This window comes from Vicia villosa, unplaced genomic scaffold, assembly GCF_029867415.1.
Source record: "Vicia villosa cultivar HV-30 ecotype Madison, WI unplaced genomic scaffold, Vvil1.0 ctg.001600F_1_1, whole genome shotgun sequence".
NCBI lineage: Eukaryota > Viridiplantae > Streptophyta > Magnoliopsida > Fabales > Fabaceae > Vicia > Vicia villosa.
In genome coordinates this window covers 90796-117333 of record NW_026705671.1, presented here as the reverse complement: position 1 = coordinate 117333, position 26538 = coordinate 90796, and the positions used below count along the sequence as shown (strand labels likewise).

Below are 26538 nucleotides of genomic sequence, written 5' to 3'. Positions count from 1 at the left end.
CAAGAGGTATACGTGTCACAACCCTCTGGCTTTGTGAAAAAGAATCAGGAAGGGATGGTGTACAAATTACACAAAGCTCTGTATGGATTGAAGCAAGCACCCAAAGCTTGGAATTTGAAGATTGATTCATTTTTCAAGAAGCAAGGGTTTCAGAAGTGTGAGATGGAATATGGAGTTTATGTGAAACATTCTAGAAGCAATATGATTCTGTTGTGTCTTTATGTTAATGACATATTGCTTACAGGGAGTTGTCCAGAAGATCTAATGAAGTTCAAGAAGGTGCTGATGAATGAGTTTGAGATTATAGACCTTGGAAAAATGTCATATTTTCTAGGGATGGAGATTTTGTACTATCATTCTGCATCAGCTGAAGTATGAGTTAGAACTTCTGAAGAAATTCAAGTTGGAGAATTGCAAAGCTGCTGTTACACCATCAGAAACGAATCAGAAGTTGGACTCTGACTCTGAAGGTGAAGATGTTGATGCTACGATCTTCAAACAGCTGGTGGACTCTCTGAGGTATTTGTGTAATACCAGGCCTGACATATGCTATGCAGTTGGATTGGTTAGTAGGTTCATGAGTAAACCTAAGTGGTCTCATTACCAAGCTGCTGCCAGAATCTTGAGATATATCAAGGGAACTCTGAAGTTTGGCATATTGTTTTCTTCTGGGAGAAAGGAAGAATCAGAGTTATTTAGTTACTCTGACTCTGATTGTGTGGAGACAGAGTTGATAGAAGAAGTATCTCTGAATATTTGTTTATGTTTCTGGGAGGTCCTATTTCTTGGAGTTCCAAGAAGCAAGCTGTTGTTGCTCTATCAACCTGTGAAGCTGAATACATTGTTGGCGCTGTAGCTGCATGTCAAGCTGTAGCTGCATGTCAAGCTGTGTGGCTTCTGAACTTATTAGAAGATCTGAATATTAAAGTTAAGAAGCCTCTGAAGCTGATGATTGATAACAAGTCTGCAATCAATCTTGCCATGAATCCAATGTTACACGGAAGAAGCAAGCATATTGAGACTAAGTATCATTTCTTGAGAAGCCAAGTCCAGAATGAAACATTGGAAGTTGTACACTGTAGCACCCAGAAGCAGATGGCAGATGTTCTGACGAAGGCAATCAAGACGGATCAATTTCTGCTCTTAAGGAATGGAATTGGCGTTGTCAGTTTTGATTGAAGAATATGAATTAAGGGATGATATTGAAGAGTAATTCAATATTCAGAAGATGAGCATCAGAAGTTCTGATGTGGGTTGATCTTCTGATGGTTACTCAGAAGATAGTGTTGACCAGAAGTTCTACCTTCTGGGTCTTGTTAGCTTAGCTATTTAGTTAGTAAGGATACTTTAGTACTTTATAATATTGTATTGTTTGTACTTAAACTTGTTCACTAATTTTAGTCTGTTAGGGCTTAGGTGGCAATTTTTCTATTGTATAAATAGTCTTGTAGTAGCTATCATTTATTAACAACACAAGTAGTAGAATATACAACATTTATTCTCTCATCTCTTTTGCGCCGTTATTCCTTTTGTTCATTCTCTTTGTTATCATCTTTATTCTTGTGCACCAACAATCTCAGGACACAACAAAGACATTCTCGAATTTTCAAAGATATGAGTGACCCTAAAATGTAGAAAGGGTAACCCCTTAAGGAATAGTGTCTAGCATTCTATACAAACAAACTATTATCCCACTAAGCAACACCATTATAGAAAGGGTAACCCCTTAAGCAACACCATTATCCCACTACCACTACGTGGAGATAGGCTAAAACAAACTAAATACGCATCAAAATGAAATAATTCGGCACATGAAAGAAATATATACAAAAAAAAACAACCTTCCAAGAACTAACTAGTATACCCGTGCCAACAAAATAATTCCATTCTTAGAATAAGTAAGCTCCTAAAAAAACTAAGCATGCAAGTGATGATACTAAAAATTTGAATTGATTTGTAGAAACGCTCAATAATCATGCAAGAATACCCGTGCCACAAGACCTCCAAGAGAAATCATAATGGAGACAGGTAGATAAGAAGATATAATGTACTTTGTTTTTGAAACTTCCTATCATATCAAACCATTTAACCATACTCTCCTCTTTCTATCAACCCGAATGGCTCCATTGAAAACTAAATGTACTGTATACTTACTTCATACACGTATATAAACTAAAAACTCAGGTAGTATTTCATTTCCTTAAAACACAATGTTTGACTGAATTTTGTTGGTTTTCTTTCTCATATAAACTAATAACCCGTTTTGGAAAGCACTCAATACTGTCCAAAATGGATTATTGCTAATTGAAAGTAAATTATAAATCATTATTATTTACATTATAATTGTTTCCAGAGGGAGTAACAAAAAATCTTGATTTATACCTCATAACTCCTAACCATACACAAGAAGGAAGGTACATGAAAGGCACATATCAAAAAATAAAATAGACAAAATTGCACATTGTAATGTGTCATGCTTGTGAAAGCACCTGAAAAGAATCATCATAGTCGCTTAAAATGCTGATTATTGGAATTGTAGTTCTCTTCAATATGCCGGGTGAGAAGTGAGATTCCATAATGGGATGCACTTGAGCTTGCATAATATGATGTCACAGTGAGTTGGGCAAACTTTGGAAGCACATAACCTGAAATTTCACAAGTAACCAACCATATTATTAATGGATAGTTAAATATTATAGTATAGTCAACTAAGTACAAGACTTTAAACAACTTAAAGTGATATTTGTGGAGATATTTTAGCAACTGATCTATAAAAATAACACTTTCATGTGATTTGATGGGATGCACATGTAAAAGAGTTTTACAACTTTAGTGCATAGCTATTAATTTCTAAAGTAGAACCCTAAGAGAAACTCCAAGATACTTCAAAATTATAAATTAATACTAAGAAATAACTTCAGATACTCTAATATAATATATTAAAGATATTTTCTAATAACTTAAGATACTTCAACATTTCTGCCGGAATCACCGAGCAGCACCATAATTTCCATGCATGGTCATTGTTGGTCGGCAGCCTCCGTGTAAAAGTCTCACATCAAGGCCGACTGTTAGAAACCAGCAAAGAAAGAAGGGAGTAAAGGTAAAAAGAGGGGAATGATTCAGACTGCTTATTATATTAAATTATGAGGGAATTTACAGAGAAGGCATCACTTTAACTGACACAGAGCAAGGCTCCTCACACTGGTACTCAACCCCATATATTGAGGGAACGGTTGTAGTCTCTCTCCAAGGGCCTGCAACAATCATTGAAAGCTCATGGGATTCTATAAGGATCTCTCTTACCCCTCCTACTGTAAACTAATCATTGACTGGGGCCCTTGGTGCTATTGTGGGCCAATTGATTAGTCAGCCTTGTTACACCCCTAACACCAACCAACAAGTTTTGAAAAAAATCTTCCTCACCGTACAATCATGGCCAACGTTCTAGAACATGATTCAAAAAACAAAAAAGGGGAACATAGCCTAAAACTCGACATTTTATGAAGTGTGAAGCAACTCTACAACTATCATACAGAAGTTGTCAAACATTCAGCTGAGTTAGGTGTTAAAACTAAAGGCAGTAAAAAGTGTAATAAACAGGTATGGAATCAGAATTACCTCCAAATGCAGCACTTGCTCCTGAAAATATCAACAATGGAGGGATCTATGGGAACAAATTAGAAAAGAATGTCAGATATAAATTACAATCAATCTCTATATTTGTACATTATCTCAACGTTTAAATGCGTGAAGATGAAACCAACTACTATGGCATAGACATCGGAATCCACAAGCACAAATTTACGTAATTTTAATTTGTAAAATACTCAAGTCAATAAAGGTCTACATACCCCAACAAGAAACGGCAGCCACTTTGGTCCTTTCAGACGATTTTGAAGATACGGCAACCCTACAACCAAATATAAAAGAGCAATATCTTAAACAAAGTATGTATTTGGATTTAACTTTAATCCATTATCAGAGTAAATAACACATGCCGCCTTAGGAAGCAAAAAAATATTCAGCTTTTCCTACAACTAAATGACCTGGATGATTTTAAGGTAAAGACCAACACAACACTTTCTTGTCGACGGATATTATATAAGAACTTAGTTACCAACACTATCAGCACATTTAAACTCAATCCATACATCATTAAGTAGAAAACCAAACCAAACAAAAATTACCTCTATTCAAACCATGAACTGCACTAATCATTCCGCCAAACCCCGAGCCAACCTATTCAACCAAAAGCTCAAAATAAGCACAAGAGAACTCATACAATAATAATCTATATAGCATTGAAACTCAGATTGAATGCGTGTCGAACATGCGTCCATGACACCATCACAAGTTTTCAAATTATTACCGGTGTTGACAAGTCCATACCATGTATCCATAGATAACTATATTATTAGAATTTGAATTCAATAACATAAAACCAGTATCCATAGATAAATATATTATTAGAATTTGAGTTCAATAACACAACCAATAAGCTAAATTTCAAATTCTCTCAATTTAACTCAGATAGAATATTAAAAATTTCTAAACACAAATCAAAACGAATTTATAGGGAGATAGATACTCACAACAGCGGTGGCATCGTGCAAGACGGGAGTAATAGTCCATTCACCTCTTTCCTAAATAATCACAAGATTTCACAACAGAGTCAATTTCATTGAAGCAAATCATCAAACACCTTATCCGCAAGATAAAGAATAAGAAGAAAGATAGACAAAACTCACGGAATTAGGATTGAGAAGAGATAGACAACGAGGGCAACGAGCAGAACCAAGGCCCGGGTTTATGGTTGGATCGTGGTGGAGATTTCCATTCCTCAGTTTCTCTTCGTACACTTCTCTAGTACCCATTCTCTTCGCAAGGATTTGGAAACGGTGCTGTTACGTTGAGCGGTGTTGCTGGCGGAACCTGATTCACTTAATATATAGGTTTAGAATATTTTAGTTAAGTAATAAATAATTAGTTGAAATTTAGGTTATATAGAAGAGAACATCATTTTCATAATATAAAGAATATTGATATTTAGTTAAATAATTTGTTTTGTATGGAAGTTGAATGAATTGGATGTATAGATTAATGAGAAAAAGGGATATGCAACCATGTAAAATATTTTTACATTTTCAACCAATCACACCCATGTATCTAATTAAAACACAATTTTAATTTAAAAAAACTAATAAGACATGGCAAGTGTAAGCATTTTGATTGGATGTATGTGTAAAGTTTATTTACACTGTCAGTGCACTACCTTTAAACTCTAGATTAATTAGGGAAAAATGATGGAGATTAAAATAAACTAAACAGCAACCATACCGAACTTGTCGGCTCAACCAATTAAACCGAAAACCAAAACTATTATCTGTCCGGACAGGCTTACGCAACCAGTAGTCAGGAAAACCGAGAAAAAATCGGTTTAATCTATTTGAACCGGCCTTAACCGGATCCGGTTTTAAGAAAACTGTGGGTGCTTAGTTGTGTTTTTTTTACCTTTACCTACCTTGGATGAAGAAAATATTTTCCGAAAAACTGAAGAAAAATGAAGAATAGGTGGCGATTTGAAAAGTCTTAAGAAAAAAACAATGAAGAACTGGCGGTTGACTCGTGTGGACAAGGGTAGTAAATGAAAAGAGAACCATAATTAGGGTTTCTTCTAAAAACAAGTATCGGGCTTTTTTCATCAAGATTTCTATTGGGCCTAATAGAGAAATTATGCATTCTTATTTATTTAAGTTTTTTTAAAATTTATTTATTTTTGTCATTTTTATGTTTTTTAATTATTTATTTATTATTGGATTAAGTATGTTTTTAGTCCCTATAAATATTTCAAATTTCATTTTTAGCCCCTATTAAAAAAATGATATATTTTAGTTCCTATAAAATTTTTATCCATTCAATTTTAGTCCCTGCTATTTTTAGAAATTTTGAAAACTATTTAATTATCCTTTAAATTTTAAATTTTTGAATAATTTTTTTGTATACGTGTTTACAATACTATAAAATATTTCTTACCAAATTATAGAATTTTTTAAATTGAGAAGAATTAAATATAAATTTTTTAAATTTTAAAAGATAATGATAAAAGTAATACAAATCTCGACTAAAAATTTAACTTCGAGTTCTTTTTTTTCGAAGAACTTTTTATAACGTTTTAAACATGTCTGTAAAATAATCATTCAAAAATACAAATCGGTTTAACAGTAAGGACTAAAACTACGTGCATAATAATTTTGTAGGGACCAAAACATGTCATTTTTTTAATAGGGACCAAAAACAAAATTGGATAATTTTATAGGGACCTAAAACATCCTTAACCCTTTATTATTTATTTATTTATTTATATCGGATTCAAGATTCAATTGCGGTTGAACCTTGATCCGAATATTTTATTGATTTAATGTCCGGTCTAATTTTAAAAACATTGTTATAAATAACTCATCATTCAACTTTAGTTTTTATAAAAAAAAAACAAATAATGGTCTTCCTAAAGTTTTTCGTACACAATTCTAGTCTCTCCCATCAACTTCCCATAACAGAAGATGACGTGGCACGCCACTGAGCGTACACATAGCAGTGGCAGGTCGAAAAAGATGCTTAAAAATTGTGTTAGATTGTGGGGGTTAAAAACCTCCTTAAGATGAGAAATATCAATGGTAAGAACTTCTTTGTAAGTTAGGAATAATACAAACTTATTTTAATTGGGGAGTTATTGTCATTTAGATGTAATCCTACATTGCTTGATAAATCCTGACTTAGTTTGGTATTGTGTAACAAAAAACATGTTCATGATGCGGGTTACATGGTTCCAATGGACCAGCCCAAGGCTTCTTTACAAACGTTGAAGAAGTGGACTCAAGGAACATTTTCCAAATTTGGAGTTGTTAGGGGGGTATTGGTTGTAGAGTTGTAATCTCTCCATGCTATTACTCTATAACTACTTTGTATTGTGTAACAAAAAAACAGTTACATGATGCGAGTCACATGGCTCCAATGGACTAGCCCAAGGCTTTTTTAGAAATGTTGAAGAAATGGACTCAAGGAACCCTTTCAAAATCTAGAGTTGTTGGGGGTATTGGTAGCAGGGTTATAATCACTTCAAGCTATTACTCTACAACTACTTGGTATTGTGTAATAAAAGCATGTTGGTGATGCGGGTCACATGGTTCCAATGGATCAACCCAAGGAACTCTTTCCAAATCTAGAGTTGTTGGGGTATTGGTTGTAGAGTTGTAATTTTTTTATGTTATTACTCTGCAACTACTTAATGCAATGAAAAAAGAAGTTGAGTGGGATTTTTTTGTTCTATTAAACAAAAATCATTACCATTTAAGATGACAAAATCAAGGCAGTGCAAGAAAAATCATAAGCTATCTCTTGAATTTTCCTATGCTACTATGTTTCTTTCAATTTCCCCACAACTGTAACATAAACATTACAGATAGAATTAGAAACTTTCATATCAGTATTATTAATTCATTTTCCTGTCAAATTTGTTGGATGAAAGTCTTTTAAAATTCGTAAACAAACGCTAGTCCTCCAAAATAGTTATATTCTAGTTGTTCGCATGATCGACTAGATTGATCCTAGGACATGGTTTAGGTTTTGATGTTGGTGTTGTGTTCATTCTTTGATTGTTTGTGGTCAATTTATAAGTAAAAAGGAATGCTTTTAAAAAGTATAAAGTAAATGCAGAAACAATAAAAGTTTCGACTTGAAAGGTAAAGAAAATAAAAAGGCTTTAATGAAGATAAAGGTAAAACTGGTAAAGGACTTGTAATTCAATTAAAAATGGTGGTAATTCATACGTACATTTCTCACCACTCATTTCTAGATACGCTTTAATACTTTGAGTATAATTGAGGATTTGTACAGCTTGAACACGCTAAAATCTAACGCTAAGATTCTAATTTATACTAATTTGACCCTAACGACCTTTTCCGAATGGAATGCCTCATCTTTCGCTTGCATGCTCCTCGATCTCTAAGGCCTCCATGTGTCCTTTTTGGATAAGATCAATCATTTGAATTTGAATCTTCTTCTATTTGAGGCGCCAAACTCAATTAACGTGACCGTCGAAGCTTATCCTAAAAAAGCTCCAAAATATTCTAAGTTTTTATCTTCGCCTTCGAGGATACCTTCTTCGATTAGCATTTTGACAAGATAAAAACCTCTTCATCTACTTGATATTTTTAATAGCCTTCATAAGATGGATTTCATATCTCTCTTCAAAATAACTTCTCTCTAATAATCTTCATCTTATTTTACCCGTCGAAATTCGTAGCTAACAAATTGCCCCGAATAAATGTCTATTTCGAAATCCTTGCAGAAATGGGCATTTCTTGGGAACTTCTAAGTTCGACGTATGGACCTTTCAACGTCCTTTCACTCATGACGTCATGGTCATAATGACCATGCCTCTAAACGTCCCATCGAGATGTGCACTAGTCTGCATAATGATTACTCCTAATGTCTAGGAGTTAAGTGGTAAATTGTATAACTGTCTGCACCACCTCTCAAGGAATTACAAGTGCCCCACTAACTCTTTACATTTAAATTTGCAAAAGCATAATTGTTGGTTTTTACCTCCTATAAATAACGTAGTTTCCTCTTTGCAATACTTTTCCCAATTTTTTTGTGTCTTTGAGCAATCAAAAGTTCTTCATTCTTCTCCTTCACATCATATGTGATGATGTTCGCGAAGCGATACAACTTCACTCCATCGATGGCCCTATTTGTTAACAGAACTCGAGGAGCATAATGGTTCACCAGAGAATTCCCCGCTCCTTCATCAGATCAACAGGCAGAATCGACAGCCATCTGGGAGGCGTTTTTAACACCCAAGCTTTGGCTCATAGGTTGAGGCCTTCGAAAAGCCATTATGCTTTGATCAGTTATCAACCAAACTTTTTCTCCAGACAATTCAGACTCATTCAGTTAAAGCCAAAACCCCGGTATGAAAAGAAAGGCCACATGTGTCTTCACAACATGTTTTCTACTGATGAAGGATTCAAAAAGAAAACAACTCGATACATTGGTGTCACTTCTCTCACACATATTTCCTTCCAACCATCCTTTTACTATACTCAGGAGTTTTCAGACTGGTGGACAAGTTATTACACCAATGAAATCTTTGACGTACTAATTTCGTCAATCATCTGACTCATGTTTTTGCCTCTAGAAGGAGCGCTTCAAGAAAGGTATGTCTACCCATACCAAGGAGATTCAAGTGTTCCAAAAGTACTTCGAAACTGTCTATAGGCCTGATGACCTTAGTCGAACCATCTGTGAAGATGTAGTTACTTTGAAACAAAAGTTTACCAAGAAAATGGAGATGTTACTGCCTTCGTACGTTAGACCTTATCAACATTACGAAACAGCTTTCCATATGTATCCTCCAAAATTCCCTCGATTGTAGAGTGCTGAATTTGGTGTGGCTCTGAGTCCTCCATTTCTAGATCGGTTCGTCTGCGGAAATTATGTAAAAAATCCTTCGCGAGGGATCGAAGAAACGGGTTGAACGGGTGGTTCCGACTAAGCACACCTTGGATAGTTTCAAAGGGCATCTTCATACTGGCCTCGAACACATTCATGTTCTAACTCCGATACCCGAAGGTGTGGAACGGACAAATTCTTGGATTTACTTTTTACATTTCTCTTGACTTTATTATTCTAACTTTAATACCGCAGACAATCTTGTGAATTTAGTGCAACCTTTATACAATTGTTTCTCTACATCGCTTGCCAACCTCTCAAACATTTTGGGACAATCATGAAGATCTTCTTCAAGTGCTTGTGCAATCTCTTCGACTCGATCACAATCGTATATATCTGTGCCATTGTCGATTGAATCATAGGTTGTATTATCCCCCAGTTCAATATTCTCGTAACTTATCTCACCGTGATATATCCAACATGTATAACTTCAATCAATTCCATGCCTCAATAAATGCAATTTCAACCCAACTGCGTCAATCCAACGCATATAACAGCAACCTAAGCAAGGACATTTGATTCGACTGGGGTCTTTGGCGTGTGCAGCTGCAAACTTAACGAATTCTAATACCTCATTCTCATACTCTTTTGACAATCCATTGGAAGACATCCATTTTTTATCCATGGTTTTACTAAGTAAGCTAAACAAAAACACATAATTATTCACGCAACTATAGCAAAAGAACAATTAATTACCTGTATAGAAGTCAACAACTTCTGGAACCACACAATGTAAGATTCTTGGAAACGATTAGAATTTCACTCTTCACAAGAGAAATCGGAGATGCAGCAACGACGATAAATCTAGGCAGCAACTATACATAAACAAATATAGGCAGCAATTGCATCAGATTTTCACCCTCAACAACATATCATCTAGATATCATTAAGAATATTAATCACATGATACTTTCCCTCAACAAATATCATCTAGATATCATTAAGAAGAATATTAATCACAGGATACTTTTCATCAATTAAACTTCACCCAAGCAAACATAAAAAAAAAAAATAAAAAAAAAAAAAAAAAAAGATAATCTCAAGTATAATTTGTATTTATGGTTAAGATTTGCAATTAAACTTCACCCAAGCAAGCATAGAAAAAAAGATAATCTCAAGTATAATTTGTATTTGTGGTTAAGATTTGCAATAAATTAGTATACATAGATGGAAGAAATTTTGAAATAGTCACAAAAATCAATGCCCCTTGTCATACAAAATCAAAATCTCGCATACATTGTAAAGACCGAGATATACATGGTTATATATAGGGAGGGCATGAGTCATGGTATTACAAATTGTAAGAATGGTGTGAGACAATTGTCAACAAGGTAGTTCAAAATAGAGGCAAAAAGTCATACAAAATTACTTAACCCCATGTCTGTTTTAAAATATGGATTATTATGCATCATAAAAAATAAATTACTTTATTCTCTAAAAAAATTTAAAAATTGATTATTACACAATGCGAAGGAAGGCAAATCATAGGCATTTTAGAAGTTATCAAGAATCTCTATTACCGAATGTTAAGGATTATTTTTCTCAGCATTAAGGCAAAAATAACCTATGGGAATCACATGTCACTAATTAACGTAATAAACCTCGGTTTTGGTTGAACTTCCCGTTTGCTACTAAGAAATCTTTTAGAAGCATTTTAACACAAATTTCATATTTAAAACATACCAGAAATTACTATAATCAGCTGATTTCATGAAAAATTAAGAATCTATCATTAAAACAAATCATGTACTTTACCCTCACAAAAATATTTTGATATATAATTTTACATCCAACCTGACAGTTCAGAAGTAAAAACAAATTCAAATAATGGAAACAGAGAAACTAAGCATTCATTCTAAGATACAAGACGAGAAAAGATTACAGCATGGTGCAGATGAATAACATTAGTAAAAAGATAAAACCATGTGAATAATAGAAAATCTAAATGTTGCTTTTATTAAAACTTGTTTGCTGCTTTGATTTTTCTCAATGTTGAAGCCTTAATTCAAAAGAATTTTGCTGTATATTTTCTTTAATGCTGGTTTGGCTATGGCTAAGGCTATGACAGTATATTGACATGTATAAATACAGCCAATACACACAATAAATAGTAACAATTCAATTATGTGAATCCCATCTGAATCAAAATGATTGTGGTCCTCCAAGTAATCAGAGAAAATATTGAATTGTTGTTTTTCCTAGTTTGAAACATTGTTTGCGTCTGAATTTATTGGCAATGCAAAGAATTTCATGCAGCTGTGGAAAGTTAAAAAGTGATGGTTCATTATTGATAACAATAAAATCAACAAATAGTTGTTTTGCTTAGGTAACTTTTTCTGCCAGAGTAGCCTTACAAATGAAGATTAAGAATGTGTTTATTAAGTATCTTGCTGTAAGCTCAACATTATACAAAAAATGATTATGACCAAGTAAACATGTCATTGGTCAACTGAATTTATTATTCGGTATTAGAAGGGATTCTGTGAACTCTACTGCAGAACACTTTATATAGTCCCATCTGCAAGGATTTCTGTGAGCTGAATCCCATGATGAGAAAGTAGTACTAGTGTCCGAGTTCGAAGAATTGAAAGTCGAAAGCCATGAAAGTAAAGAGAGACCTTCTTGGTTAAGAGAAGAAACGAATGGAAACAAAGAGACACTTAGAAACAAGATAAGAAAATTTAATGCATTGTTCAGCATGAGGAGATCGGTGTTCGGCTACTGTTACTGTTCTTCTATCTCATCTAACATAGAACGAGCGCTAGTTTTTCTCTGTATCATGGATATATTGATTTTGAATATTGAAATTTTAGTATCTTCATTTAAAGTTTTACCAACCAAGACGTAGTCCGTTCCTTTATCCTCAATCATCGTATTGATCTCAAAACCAACAACATAAACTTATGTGAAATCTCCTTCTAGAACGAAACTCTCACTGCTCCCAAATTGGAACCAACGGGTCAAGGAACCCTCAACCCTCACGCACTGGTGCAAACTCGTTTTACCATTCAAACTCAGAGACATTGAGTCTCGTTAAGCCACCGAAACGAACCCCTCACACGAAATGGCCTTACACATACTTAAACCGAAAATTGAAATAAAAATATCAACACAAAATTTACCTCAACATATGGCCATGGAAATTATAATGGAGAAACAAACAACAATCTATGTTATGCAATATTTCAATTCAGTGAGCAAAATCAAACAACCATTGTTCAAGGATTTGAGAAAAATACCTATCGGAGTCACTCCGACGGTGCTTCGAAAAGAAGGTAAGTAATATGTTGCGCGTCCTTCTTCCACTCTTTCTATAGATGTAAAATGTTTTTGTTGAGTGTAGGGTTTTGCGGTGTCGTTTACAGTTCTGAAGCGCTTCAGAGCGGCGGCTGGCTTCAGACGGCAATGGCGAAAGAAGTGAAGCTGAAGGCAGAGGAAGACGACAACGGGGAGAGAAGTGAAGCTGGAGGCCGAAGTGAGAAAGATGGAGAGTTTTAATTTTGAGAGAGAAAGACGGCAACGACGAAACCCTTCGTTTGTTTTCTATATGAGGGTGTGTTTGGTGCAAAAGAGAACTTGTGAAGAGAGAATTATGTGAGAGAGATTATGGGAAGAGAGAAGTAGGAAAGAAATTGAATAGATTTCAAGTATTGTTTGTTATAAAAGAAAGATAAGAGAAATAGGGGAGAGAGAAGTTTTGATTAAGTATAAAAGTATTAAATTATTGTTGATTTGAAGAATATTTATAAAAAATTAAATTATTTATTTAGAGAAAATGGGTGATGCACTGACAGTGTAAAATATTTTTACACTGTCAACCAATCACCACCGTGTATCCAATTAAACCACTCTTTAATTTAAAAAATAATTTAATGACATGGCTAATTGATAGCTTTCTATTGGATGACTAAATAATTTAATGACATGGTTAATTGATAGCTTTCTATTGGATGAAAGTGTAAAATTATTTTACACTGTCAGTGCACTACCTTTTAACTCATTTATTTATTAGTTAATATTAATATTCAAATGATTAATTAAAGGGTTAAATATATGATGCCCCCTGCCACTAGGGCGAGTTTTGATTTTGCCTGATTTTGCCCCCCTGAAGTTTTTTTTTGTAAACCGCCCCCTATAAAACAAAGATTCTGTTTTCAGAAGCCCCTATCCCTTGTTTGGCTGACTGGACGTGGGAGATTTTGCTGACTGGGCAGTTGAATTCCTTGTTTGGCTGACTGGACTTGCTTACTATGTTTGGCTGACTGGACTAAGCAAAAATCATTAAAATTTTTGCCATAGCCAGGAATCGAACCCAGTCCTTTCATGATGCCATGATGCATCTCCCACCAACTGAACTAGTACATCTTATTGATCTTTTTTCGTTTCAAACTCAATTTAATATATATTATTTACGTTTTAACTATTTTTATAAAAAATATATAGATTAACGTTAATATTAATAATTAAAAAAACTAAACAATAATTATACATATTAAAAACATTAATATATTATAAAAAAACGTTAATGTATATTTAAAATGTACTTTATATATTATAAAAAATATTAGTATATTATAAAACATTAATATATTAATGTACTTTATATATTAATGTACTTTCTAATTGAACTTTTAAAGTTTTTGGTTTTTATAAATTGATAATTCTTTTATAAATTAAATTTTTATAACTTTAATATTGTTTTTAATTAACGTTTTTATATATATACTGAATGTTTAAATTTAATTAACATATAAAATAAAAAAATTTAGTATATATGTTACATAAAAAACTAATTATATAAAATGATTTTATATAAAACATAATAAACTATTAATATATATACTTTTATATAAAATATATTTATATTAAAACTGTACATATAAAATGATTTTTTTTAAAAAAAAAAAAAACTGTACATATAAAATGATTTATATAATATATATTAGAATCATTATAAAAAACTGTACATATAAAAAAACTATACATATTAATTTATAATTTTGTTTGTTTTATATAATATATATTAGAATCATTATAAAAAATATATATATAGATGATTTATAACACAATTAATTTTTATATATAACGTTTTATATTAATATACTAACTTTTATATATAACGTTTTAATATACTAACTTTTATATGTTAAATGTTTTAATATATATACTTTTATATAAAATATATTTATATTAAAACTGTACATATTAAATGATTTATATAATATATATTAGAATCATTATAAAAAACTGTACATATAAAAAAACTATATATTATAACACTGTACATAATATAATATATACTAACAAAATAAATAAACTATACATATTAAAAAAACTGTACATATACTAACAAAATGTACATATAAAAAAACTGTACACAATTAATATATATTAGAATCATTATAAAAATATTTATAAATGATTTATAACACAATTAATTTAAAAGTATATATATATATATATATATATATATATATATATATATATATATATATATATATATATATATATATATATATAAAAGTATATATATTAAAAATTTAACACAATTAATTTTTATATATAACGTTTTATATTATAACACAATTAATTTAAGAATTTATAAATTTAAAATATTATATAAAACATTTTATATTAATATACTAACTATTTATGCTAATCATACAATATAATAAAGCAAGATGAGTTCTTTGGCAAGTTTGCCAAGTGTCATCTTCTTAGAATTCTTAACATTTTAAAAGTTGCTATTATTAGTAATCTTACTATTATTTTATTATTATTTAATTTATTATTTCACTAATTTCTATCCATTATTTTTTATTATTTATTATTTATTAATGGGCCATAGAAACATAATCTAATGTAATCTCTTTAATTTTTTTTATTATTGAATAATTTTTTTTACCGTTCCTAACTAATCTCTTTTATTGTTTATTATTTATTATTCATTAATACTAATAATAATGGATTAATTTACGCCTTGAAAACATAAGTGAACTATTTGGGACCGTCAGAACAAATATGTCTGTTCACTTTCAAATTGGTTTTTCAATACAAACCCTAGAATTCTACCCGTGAATACAAACAACCCTGCCGCTTCACTTCCAAATTGAGTTTCTCAATGTAAATTCATCTCATCATCAATGTCATTTCTTCAATTTTTCAGGTAATTCAATTCAATTTTTGTTGATTTCCGCTGAGTTCAATTACTATATAAATAGGACCAATTTCTTCTCCTATTTCACACTTCTTTCATCTCTGGTAAAATTGGGGAATAAACAATGGTCAGTAGGAGTGAACAACATTAAACAATTTCACTTTCTGATTCTTAAAATAAAATTGCTTCTAATGCTTAATTTAACTATGTAGGCATTTCATGATATCAGGAATGAAGGGGGCTGGACTAAAAGATTTGACTCAGTTCTTGATAGAGCAGGGATTTGTCTTTCTACTTCTACTAGGCGAGGCGCGGAATTAATTATTGTTTAAATATTTTGGAGCAGGGATTGTCAAACATATGATTATTTATAGATTTTTTAAAACATTATTTGTTATTGTTTTTATGTGTTTAGATGCTTGATAGTCAGGTTACAACTGCACAACATTTGGAAAGGGAAAAGGCTTATGATGTTATATGTTATGATACATTGTAAACATGATACTTTTATGTTGCAATTTGCTGATACTGGTTTTTTTATGTGTTTGTTTTTTTGAAAGAAAAAAAAAGACTGCATCTCTGTTGAAGATACCCTTTCTGGATGAAGAACCTTCCGGCAACTCTTTCCCTCTAAAGGTACATAATATTTTATTCCTTTATACTGTAACTAATACTTTGTAATGTAATGTTTGTAAATCTGGTATGTTTACTATCATTGAAAATGAATGCTTTTTCTTTTGTTTGTCAAGCTGTGTATGAAGGTTTTATGAAGTTTTATGGATGGATTTTCAATGAAAATTGAGTGTAGAAACAAAAGATGTGATTCAACATAGATTCAATTTTCTTAGATTTTATAGATGAAATTGCAATTGTTATTTTTATTACCTGGATATGTCTATGGATATGTCTATGCCACTCAGAATGATTCAATTTTTTTAACACTACAACTTTACACTTTTTAATTCCATATATTGTTTGAAATTATTCATATTTTGTAATTGAGTGTCAAATGAATTATTTTTTCTAGATGGGTCTTCCACTTTGCATGTTTACTTCAACTCTCTTTTTTGGTTCTCTATATGCCTACCGAAACTCGAAACTACACGATACTACTTATGAGGTTAGCTAAAACACATTGTTCTCTGTTACAATCAACATAAATGCATATGATATATATTTACTAGACTGGGGCTACTAATCATCTATTATGCATTTGATTCTACAGGTTACTTTTGTTGCATTTGCAACAAATTTATATCTCCACAAGGATCTCTCATTCATTGTAAAATTATGGCCATTTGTAATCTATTCGGCTCCACCAGGACAATATAAGAAAGCAAAATCATTATATGCAAATATAGTTAGTGGTGTAACTATTATTATTATTATTAGTCAGGAAGCATACAATATGTATGTTGTAGGTGATGTATTTTGAATGCTTTTCATAAGTAAGAATGTAAGTCCAATTTGAATGTTTGGAGAAATATTAAATTTGAAATATATATATATATATATATATATATATATATATATATATATATATTAAATAATTAATATTTGTAATAAAGATTATTATATAATTATTGCTTATTAAATAGTTAAATTATTTATTTCATGTGTACTACTAATAACTTATCCACTTATTTCTATGTTATAAAGAAATTCTAATGGTAATTAGGTGTATGTTGTAGTGAATGTGATGGGATAAGATTTGGGCAAAACCTTTAGAAAGCTGGATTCATTTTTGATAGATGTTAATTAAAGAAAACCGGTAAATTATTTTGTACTGCTGAAATATTTTCATTTCGAGCACAATTTATTTTTGAATTTTAATCTACAGGAGCATATTTCATTAATTATTAAAGCCATTGCAATTTTTAGCGATCATGGCTAATTTGTTTTGGGTAGTCATTCTTGAGTCATGCAGCTAACATGCTAACATATCTAAAACCATATTTATTTTTTCAGTTATTCAGATTCTAATGATGAGAAGCAACAAGCGCCGATTTGATTTTACATGAACGATGTCTATAGCGATATTTTCAATAATTTATAAACATGCGGTTAGTAGCAAATGTTTGAATCATCCTAATGATTAGTGACTTTTCCCATCTTATTTTTTTCGATCACATGCTTATTTTTTATGTTGAGTTTTATTTTTTATTGTACTTCTGTCTAGAGGTCTCAAATTTTTGAGAGGCTCTGTGTAAGAAGTTGAAGTTATCTTCAATTGAATCGTGCAAATTTTTTAAGGAGTCCTATTTAAGTGTAAATTAGAAGTGAAATATATAATCGGAGACCCTTTTTGCCATAGCTTAAACATGAAAAAGTGTGAGACCCTGTGTTGTAGGTCGCCTTGCACGCCCTCAAAGATGGTTTATGTCATCAATACTCCAATTTTTAACGTATAAATTCATTAATTTAAGTTGGATTGTGTGTGCTCTAAGTAACAAAGATATTTTTCTATGTATTACTAATAACAAAGAGGTTTATAATGTTACCATAACTTCATATATATAAATTATAAATAATTATAAAATATTTGTAGTATAAAATATGTTATCCCCGTGCCTCGCACGGGTATACATACTAGTATAAAATACATTAATATGTTCAGTTTTTATTCAGTTAAACAATTAATAAGAAAACCAAATAAAAAACATGTAGTTACAACGAAAATGCATAGTTGAGTTGGTTGAGGAGTTGCTCATTAACATGTCAGTGGTGGGTTCGATCCTTGGTTGTGGCAAAATTTTTAATTGATTTTTGCTTATTAAACATCTTATACAATAAGTAAGCAAGTCCAGTCAGCCAAACAAGGACTTCAAATGCCAAGTCAGCCAGATCCCCCACGTCCAGTCAGCCAAACAAGGGATAGGGGCTTCTAAAACATCTTATACAATAAGTAAGCAAGTCCAGTCAGCCAAACAAGGACTTCAAATGCCAAGTCAGCCAGATCCCCCACGTCCAGTCAGCCAAACAAGGGATAGGGGCTTCTGAAAATAGAATCTGTGTTTTATAAGGGGCAGTTTACAAAAAAAAAACTTCAGGGGGGCAAAATCAAAACTCGCCCTAGTGGCAGGGGGGCATCGTATATTTAACCCTTAATTAAATTATTATTTAAAATAAATAATTAATATTCATTTTTTTTATTTAATAAATTAATAACTAAATCTTTTAACACACCACTATTTTAAATAAGTAATTGCTTAAAAAAATAAAACATAACAATGCAAATAAATAATATATCAAACAAGATAAATAAAGGCTATTAATGGAATAACAATAAATTTGTTGCTTTCTTCGCATTTATGAGGAGAATGAAAAAGTTTGTGGACCCTACATATTTTACTCTCTTCTGTATTTCTCTGCAGTGCCAAGCAAGAGAAATATGATATTTCTCTGCTTTCTCTCTCTCTTATATCTCTCTCGCTTTAAATTCTTTTATAACAAACACACCCTGAGAGAGAAAGAAAAGAGAGTTTTAATTTTGATTTTGTTAATTATTATTAATAGTTTGATGTTTATTTATTTTGATTTTTTAATATTAGCCTATGACAATGCTTTTATAGAGCACTTTCTAAGAAAATGTCCTTGGATTTTTTAGAAACGCTTTTTAAAGTGTAGTCTCTAGTAGCACTTTCTAAATGCGCTCTTGTATGACCCTTTGGCAGCGTTTTTTAAAAATGCTTTCTAAAGTTAGCAGCATTTTTTTCCCAATTTAATATATATAATTTTATTTTTTTTTTGTTTGAATTTATAGCAGCGTTTTTTTTTTAAATACTGTCTATGAGGTGTTGTCTAAATTTAATGTAAAACTATTTCTCACACTTGCTATATTCTCAACAAATAGGAGGTTTTAGTAATGAATTTTTGATAATGTGTATCGATGGCTTTGAAGTAGTTTAAAGATGAGCAAGAAGGTTGTTATAATGCTTCCCACGTACTTTTTCCAGTTTTTTGCTTATCTTTTAGCTGTTACGAAATTGATTGTGTGGCTAGTATTGTTTTGAATATTTTTTTCTTTTATATCTTATTTTTATTTAATACACATTATATCACTTAACACCACACATTTACACTCATTCACTCACATTTACTCTCATTCAACATTCATCTTCATCTTCTTCAACCTTCCACCTCCATTGTCAACCCAATTCAAAGCTCCACTATCTCACCATAACTATCAAAATTAAATACCCACTACCTCAAAACACTATATAATCCTCCACTCTTTCACACAATTCACTCAAATCCTTCTCCACTTACCAAATCCTAAAACCTCAACTTAAACCCTAACTTTCAACTCCTTTCAACAATGGCACCCAAAGTTTCAAGAAGTGCAAAAGGAAAGAACAAAATGGGAGAGACAAGTGAAGATCCTCAAGAGATTCAACCAACGGTCAAGAGTCGGAGACTCACATTCAACATCCGGAGTCGAAAACTCCTTGCGGCAAAATACGGTAAACTACCCGATTTCCCTAATCACAGCTTCAATTTTCCGGGTAGACTAGCTAATGCAGGGGTCGCTAATTTTGTGCTTGACCATGGTGATTATTATCCGGATTTGGTTAGAGAGTTTTACCACAATCTTAGGATAGTAACCGATGAATTTGATGATTTCACATTATTGTCAAAAGTTTCAAATAAGGATATATGCTTAGATGTTGAGGAATTTGGAAGAGTGTTAGGAATTCCATCTCAAGGCTTAGTACTCCTTCAAGGTAACATACCGGAGGATTGGCAACCGTATAGTAAGATTGATGTTTTTGTGGATATGTGCCGACCAACTCAACGCGAGTCAGTTCGCCAACAGCTTGCTATCAAGTTTAACATGTTCGGTTCAAGCTTATCGGTGAGTGATAGGATGCTCCATCTTATCATTGCTTATGTTTTATTTCCAAAGAATTCTAACCATTCCAGGGTCAATGAGATCGAGTTGATGGTGTTGCTTGCTCTAAGGCGTGGTATTGAAGTCAATTGGGCGCTTTCAATTATGCGTCACATGCAGCTTATGGCTTCCCTTAAAGGAGGCTTACCTTATGCAAGGGCCATCTCTCATATTGTTCGGAATGCTGGTGTTCTCCTCCAAAGGGAACCAAAGAAAAATATGGATGAACAAGAGTGTGCTATCACCACCGCTACCGCTCTTAAAAATACAGGAATAGTTACGGATCGTGAAGGTAGATTCGTTTACAAAGTTGATTTTGAGCCAGCCGTGCCACAAGATCCTCAACGTCCCGAAGGTGGATACACAATGGATATGATGTTTGCCAAGCTTTGTTCTATTCAAACATCCATTGATAACAACAAGAGGGAGAATAACTATGAGCATAACCTTATGAGAAGACAAATGCGGGAAATTCAACGGACTCAAAGGCGTATCTTAGCTCATTATGAGGGAGAGGAAGGAAGTGATGAAGAAGAAGATGAACAAGATGATGATGATGATGATGAAGAACACATGGATGAAAGTGACTAATTTATTTCCTTTAAATTCTATGTCATGTTTTCTTTTTATTATTAAGTTTTTATTTATGTTCTAGACAATGTTCCATTCATGTTTGTGATGTTTAGGACTATTTCTGTTTTATGTTGTAACCGTAAAAAAACTACGTTTCGTATCGTTTGTAGTATTTCATTTGTGTGTTAACTTTTTGGTGTTTTACATTGTGTTATATTTCATATATTTTTTCTCTTTTTCCCCATCCTTTTTGATAATAACAAAGGGGGAGAAGGATATGCATGTATTGTTGTTGTTTTGTTTCAAAGAAAATGCAGGCCATTGTTAAAATTATCAAATGAAACTCATCACCATAAATCAAGGAATCATGGATTTAGGGGGAGTCTCTAACATAGGGGGAGCCTTGCATTGATTCAAACACTTTTTCAAAAGCACAAAACAACTCTCTTCAAAAACGTTTTCAAGTCTTGGTTGTCATCATCAAAAAGGGGGAGAATGTAATTGCAAAGCATCTCAAGCATAGTTTGTTTTGATGAAGACAATATGGACATCAAGCTTTCATAAAGGATGTGCAAAAAGAATCTCAAGTCTTAAGCAAAGAACACACAATTTCAAAGTCTTGAAGAAATAATAAAGATTCAAGAATCAAGCAATAAATGGCAAAGGTATAAACAATACTCACTTTGACATATAATTGTTCACAAAATATACTCTCATGCATATCATAATCATGAACAAGTCTCATATATCAAAGAGTTCATTTAAAACCTTTTTCATAGTTAAAATTCAAAATAAAGGTTTTAGGAACCGGGTTGTCCCTATGGGGGAACCGGTTCCCAGCATTCTCAAATTTCAGCATTCTGTGGTTTACTATGGGGAACCGGGTTGTCCCTATGCAGGAACCGGTTCCCACGTTCAAAATTCAAATTTTCTGCTGTAACGTTCAGCAGGAACCGGGTTGTCCCAGGCAGGAACCGGTTCCTACTGAACCAGTGTGTTTTTCCATTGCATTTTACACTCAAACGAAATTGTCTTTATACCTTTTAAACATTGCATTGCTTCATGGAAAAATAACCTTTTGAAGAGGTGTTTTACACACTATATATTACACATCTTTCATATTCAAAAATCACCTTCTTCATTAACAATTCATAAACCATATTCTTCATCTTTCAATATTCTCAAGTGTTCATAAACTCTCATTTTCAAGTGAAACTTTCCATACACATTTTCATTGAGAAATCTATTCAAAGTTTCATGCATACATTGTGAACATTTATATTCATTGTTAGAATTGTTTATTTGAAGAAGAAGATCAATCCAAGATTGATAGTGCTATACAAACTTCATCTAAATCTCTTGTAAAAATTCAAAGAAAATTATCTCCTTACTATCCAGGATTGTTGGAAGTAAGTGGTGTGTTTGAAGAGGATTGTTCTTCATACACATTAGTGTTGATTGATCTTAAAGGTGTTAAGAACCTTTGATCACCCTATAGGTTAGATAGTAGGCATAGGCTTGTACAATAATTCTAACTATAGTGAAATCTCTTTCGTGTTTGAAAGGGGATTGGAGTACTCTCGGATTGTGAGGGGAACCAGTATATATCGTTGCGTTCTTTACTTTTCCGCACTTTATAGCTTTTATCACCATTACCAAAGAAAAGAAAAGAACCTTACAAAAACCTTCAAACACTTAACCAAAAAGTATTAGAAATATTCTCATAAAACCGATTAAATTTTTGAAAACCTAATTCACCCCCCTCTTAGGCGCACTCTTATACTTACATTTGGCATCAGAGCAAGTTATAGGTAACTTGTTCCTAAAGATCCAGAATGGCTTCCGCAAATCAAAGACCGGTTTTCAAAGATGGTGGTTCTAACAACAAGCCTCCATTGTTCTGTGGTGAATATTTTGACTTTTGGAAAATCCAAATGAAGGCTCATCTAGAAGCACAAGGAGAAGAAGTTTGGGAGGCTGTCCTACAAGGTCCTCATGTTCCTACAACGGTCGTTAATGGTGTTGGATCGGAGAAACCTAAAGCGTCATGGGATGATAATGATAGAAAAAGGGTTCTTGCTGACAAAAAGGCGATCAGTCTTCTTCATGGTGCTCTTAGTATGGATGAATTCTTCCGAATATCAACATGTACAACATCAAAGGAAATTTGGGATACTCTTGTAGAAACTCATGAAGGTACCGCTGAAGTTAAAAGATCAAGGTTGAATACTTTAAGCCAAGAGTACGAACTGTTTAGAATGAAGCCCGGAGAAACTATTCTCGATTTGCAAAAACGATTCGTACATTTGACAAATCACTTGAAGGCACTTGGTAAGACCCTTACTACCGAAGAACTTAATCTTAAAGTGCTCAGATCCTTGACAAGGGAGTGGCAACCAAAAGTGACGGCGATATCCGAAAAGAAGAATTTATCAAAACTTACTTCCGCAACATTATTTGGAAAACTTCAAGAATATGAGACAGAACTTGGAAGATTGGAAAAGCATGAGAACTTAGAGAAGAAATCCAAAGGCATTGCATTAAAAGTAGATTCAACAGAAAGCAAAATGAAAGATGCATCGGATGAAGATGAAAACTTCTTGCTTCTTGTAAAAAGGTTAGGCAAAATTTTTGGTAATAAAAATAATATTGATAATACTAACTATGTCAAAAGAAAGAAATTCTCAAAGCATAAAGATAAAGAAGCATCCACTTCATCACAAGAAGTTACATGCTATGAATGTGGGAAACAAGGACACATAAAGCCAGAATGTCCAAAGTTTTCGAAGAAGAATGTATTCAAAGGCAAAAGAGAATTCAAAAATAAAAAGGCCTACATAGCATGGGAAGATAATGAAGTAAGTTCCTCATCGGACTCCGATAGTGACGAAAGTGCAAACCTAGCACTAATGGCATCACACCACTCCGACGATGAAGAAGGCGAGGTTAGTTATGATGATTCTCTTTTTGATAATGGTGCGCAAGGTGCAATAGAAGAATTATTAAAAGAATGCAAAATTCTCTATAAAACTATCTCATCTCAAAAGAAAATAATATCATCATTAGAAGAGAAGGTTAAGATAATTGAAGTAGAACATAAAGATGACAAAGAAAAAATGATTAGTGTTCAAGAAGATAATGTTGCATGCAAGAATTGTGAATCACTTTCCTTCCAAATTGTCCAATTAAAACGTGTTTTAGAAAGATATGAAAAAGGGCAAATTGGATTGGAAAATGTTCTTAGCACACAAAGATACTCCAATGATAAGAGCGGACTTGGTTTCTCTAAATTTGATAAACCAACATCCAACAAGACTATCTTTGTCAAGGCTAGTAACCAACCAATTCAAGAGAAAGGGATCAAGCCTAAAGTAATGCAACATTATCCTAAAAGGAAGAACTTTGTTAAGAAGAAATCTTATCCTCCTAGATATAGAAGTAACTTTGAACCTACTTGTTTTTATTGTGGTATTATTGGTCACACACCCAATGCTTGTTATGTAAGGAACTTTAGTGTTCCTAGTGGACATTATGTATGGGTGAAGAAAGGAACTAACTATGATGGACCCAAAGCCATTTGGGTACCTAACAAAACTTAATTTGTTTTGTAGGGTTGCTTGAAGACCACTTCAAACCTATGGTATCTAGATAGTGGTTGTTCAAAGCATATGACGGGTGACCTAAACCAATTTTCAGATCTAAGGTTAAAGGCCAAGGGTTTTGTCACTTATGGAGACAACAATAAGGGAAGAATTTTTGGCAAAGGCAAAGTTGGTGCACCACCTTTCACATCCATTGAAGATGTTCTTTATGTTGAAGGACTAAAGCATAATCTTCTAAGCATTAGCCAACTTTGTGACAAAGGCTTCAAGATCAAATTCACTAAGGAAGAATGCTTGATCATCGATGAAGTCACCAATGAGGTAAAACTCAAAGGTACAAGAATTAATAACATTTTTATGATTTCTTTAAATGATTTATCTTTGAAAGTAAAATGTCTTTTGGTAAACAATAATGAATCATGGTTATGGCATAAAAGAGCAGCCCACATTCATATGGATCATTTAAATAAATTAACCAAACATGATCTTGTTATCGGCTTACCTAAGATAAAGTTTGTCAAGGATAAATTATGTGATGCATGTCAAAAGGGAAAGCAAACCAAATCATCTTTCAAACCAAAGAATGTGGTAACTACAACAAGACCACTTCAATTGTTGCATATGGATCTATTTGGTCCATCAAGGACAAGAAGCTTCGGAGGTAATGTATACGCTTTAGTTATTGTTGATGATTATTCTAGATACTCTTGGACTTTGTTTGAAAGATGACTTGTCACACACCCAATGCTTGTTATGTAAGGAACTTTAGTGTTCCTAGTGGACATTATGTATGGGTGAAGAAAGGAACTAACTATGATGGACCCAAAGCCATTTGGGTACCTAACAAAACTTAATTTGTTTTGTAGGGTTGCTTGAAGACCACTTCAAACCTATGGTATCTAGATAGTGGTTGTTCAAAGCATATGACGGGTGACCTAAACCAATTTTCAGATCTAAGGTTAAAGGCCAAGGGTTTTGTCACTTATGGAGACAACAATAAGGGAAGAATTCTTGGCAAAGGCAAAGTTGCTGCACCACCTTTCACATCCATTGAAGATGTTCTTTATGTTGAAGGACTAAAGCATAATCTTCTAAGCATTAGCCAACTTTGTGACAAAGGCTTCAAGATCAAATTCACTAAGGAAGAATGCTTGATCATCGATGAAGTCACCAATGAGGTAAAACTCAAAGGTACAAGAATTAATAACATTTTTATGATTTCTTTAAATGATTTATCTTTGAAAGTAAAATGTCTTTTGGTAAACAATAATGAATCATGGTTATGGCATAAAAGAGCAGCCCACATTCATATGGATCATTTAAATAAATTAACCAAACATGATCTTGTTATCGGCTTACCTAAGATAAAGTTTGTCAAGGATAAATTATGTGATGCATGTCAAAAGGGAAAGCAAACCAAATCATCTTTCAAACCAAAGAATGTGGTGACTACAACAAGACCACTTCAATTGTTGCATATGGATCTATTTGGTCCATCAAGGACAAGAAGCTTCGGAGGTAATGTATACGCTTTAGTTATTGTTGATGATTATTCTAGATACTCTTGGACTTTGTTTCTTGTGCAGAAAAGTGATGCTTTTAGAGCCTTTAAGAAGTATGCAAAACAAATCCAAAATGAAAAATCATTAAAGATTGTATCCATAAGAAGTGATCATGGTGGAGAGTTTCAAAATGCATCGTTTGAAGAATTTTGTGAAGAACATGGTATCTCGCATAATTTTTCAGCACCAAGAACTCCACAACAAAATGGAGTAGTTGAAAGGAAAAATAGGTTTCTA

At 32.6% G+C, this 26538-nt stretch overlaps 2 protein-coding genes across 7 annotated transcripts; one reads left to right on the top strand and one right to left on the bottom strand.

The window, feature by feature from the left end:
• Window positions 1–2311: 2311 nt before the first annotated feature.
• LOC131635964 (uncharacterized) lies at window positions 2312–13111 on the bottom strand. 5 transcript variants are annotated; one of them, XM_058906601.1, is made up of 8 exons: window positions 12756–13111; window positions 10213–10331; window positions 4752–4943; window positions 4596–4646; window positions 4191–4242; window positions 3855–3913; window positions 3622–3667; window positions 2312–2645 (listed from the first exon to the last, which is right to left on the bottom strand). In XM_058906601.1, the coding sequence occupies exons 3-8, from the start codon at window positions 4875–4877 to the stop codon at window positions 2503–2505; spliced, it is 477 nt and encodes a 158-aa protein (XP_058762584.1). In that variant the 5' UTR covers window positions 4878–4943; window positions 10213–10331; window positions 12756–13111; the 3' UTR covers window positions 2312–2502. The 5 variants fall into 5 exon arrangements, with proteins under 5 accessions (XP_058762584.1, XP_058762583.1, XP_058762586.1 ...); XM_058906600.1 differs by having other exon boundaries at window positions 4752–4935; XM_058906603.1 differs by lacking the exons at window positions 10213–10331; window positions 12756–13111 and adding an exon at window positions 5525–5646 and having other exon boundaries at window positions 4752–4935.
• Window positions 13112–15535: 2424 nt separating this feature from the next.
• On the top strand, window positions 15536–17128 carry LOC131635963 (uncharacterized). Of its 2 annotated transcripts, none has more exons than XM_058906598.1 (4): window positions 15536–15682; window positions 15886–16309; window positions 16701–16793; window positions 16899–17128. In XM_058906598.1, exons 2-4 carry the CDS (start codon window positions 16172–16174, stop codon window positions 17106–17108), a joined length of 441 nt encoding a protein of 146 aa, XP_058762581.1. In that variant the 5' UTR covers window positions 15536–15682; window positions 15886–16171; the 3' UTR covers window positions 17109–17128. The 2 variants fall into 2 exon arrangements, with proteins under 2 accessions (XP_058762581.1, XP_058762582.1); XM_058906599.1 differs by having other exon boundaries at window positions 15540–15682; window positions 15903–16309.
• The last annotated feature ends 9410 nt before the right edge of the window (window positions 17129–26538 follow it).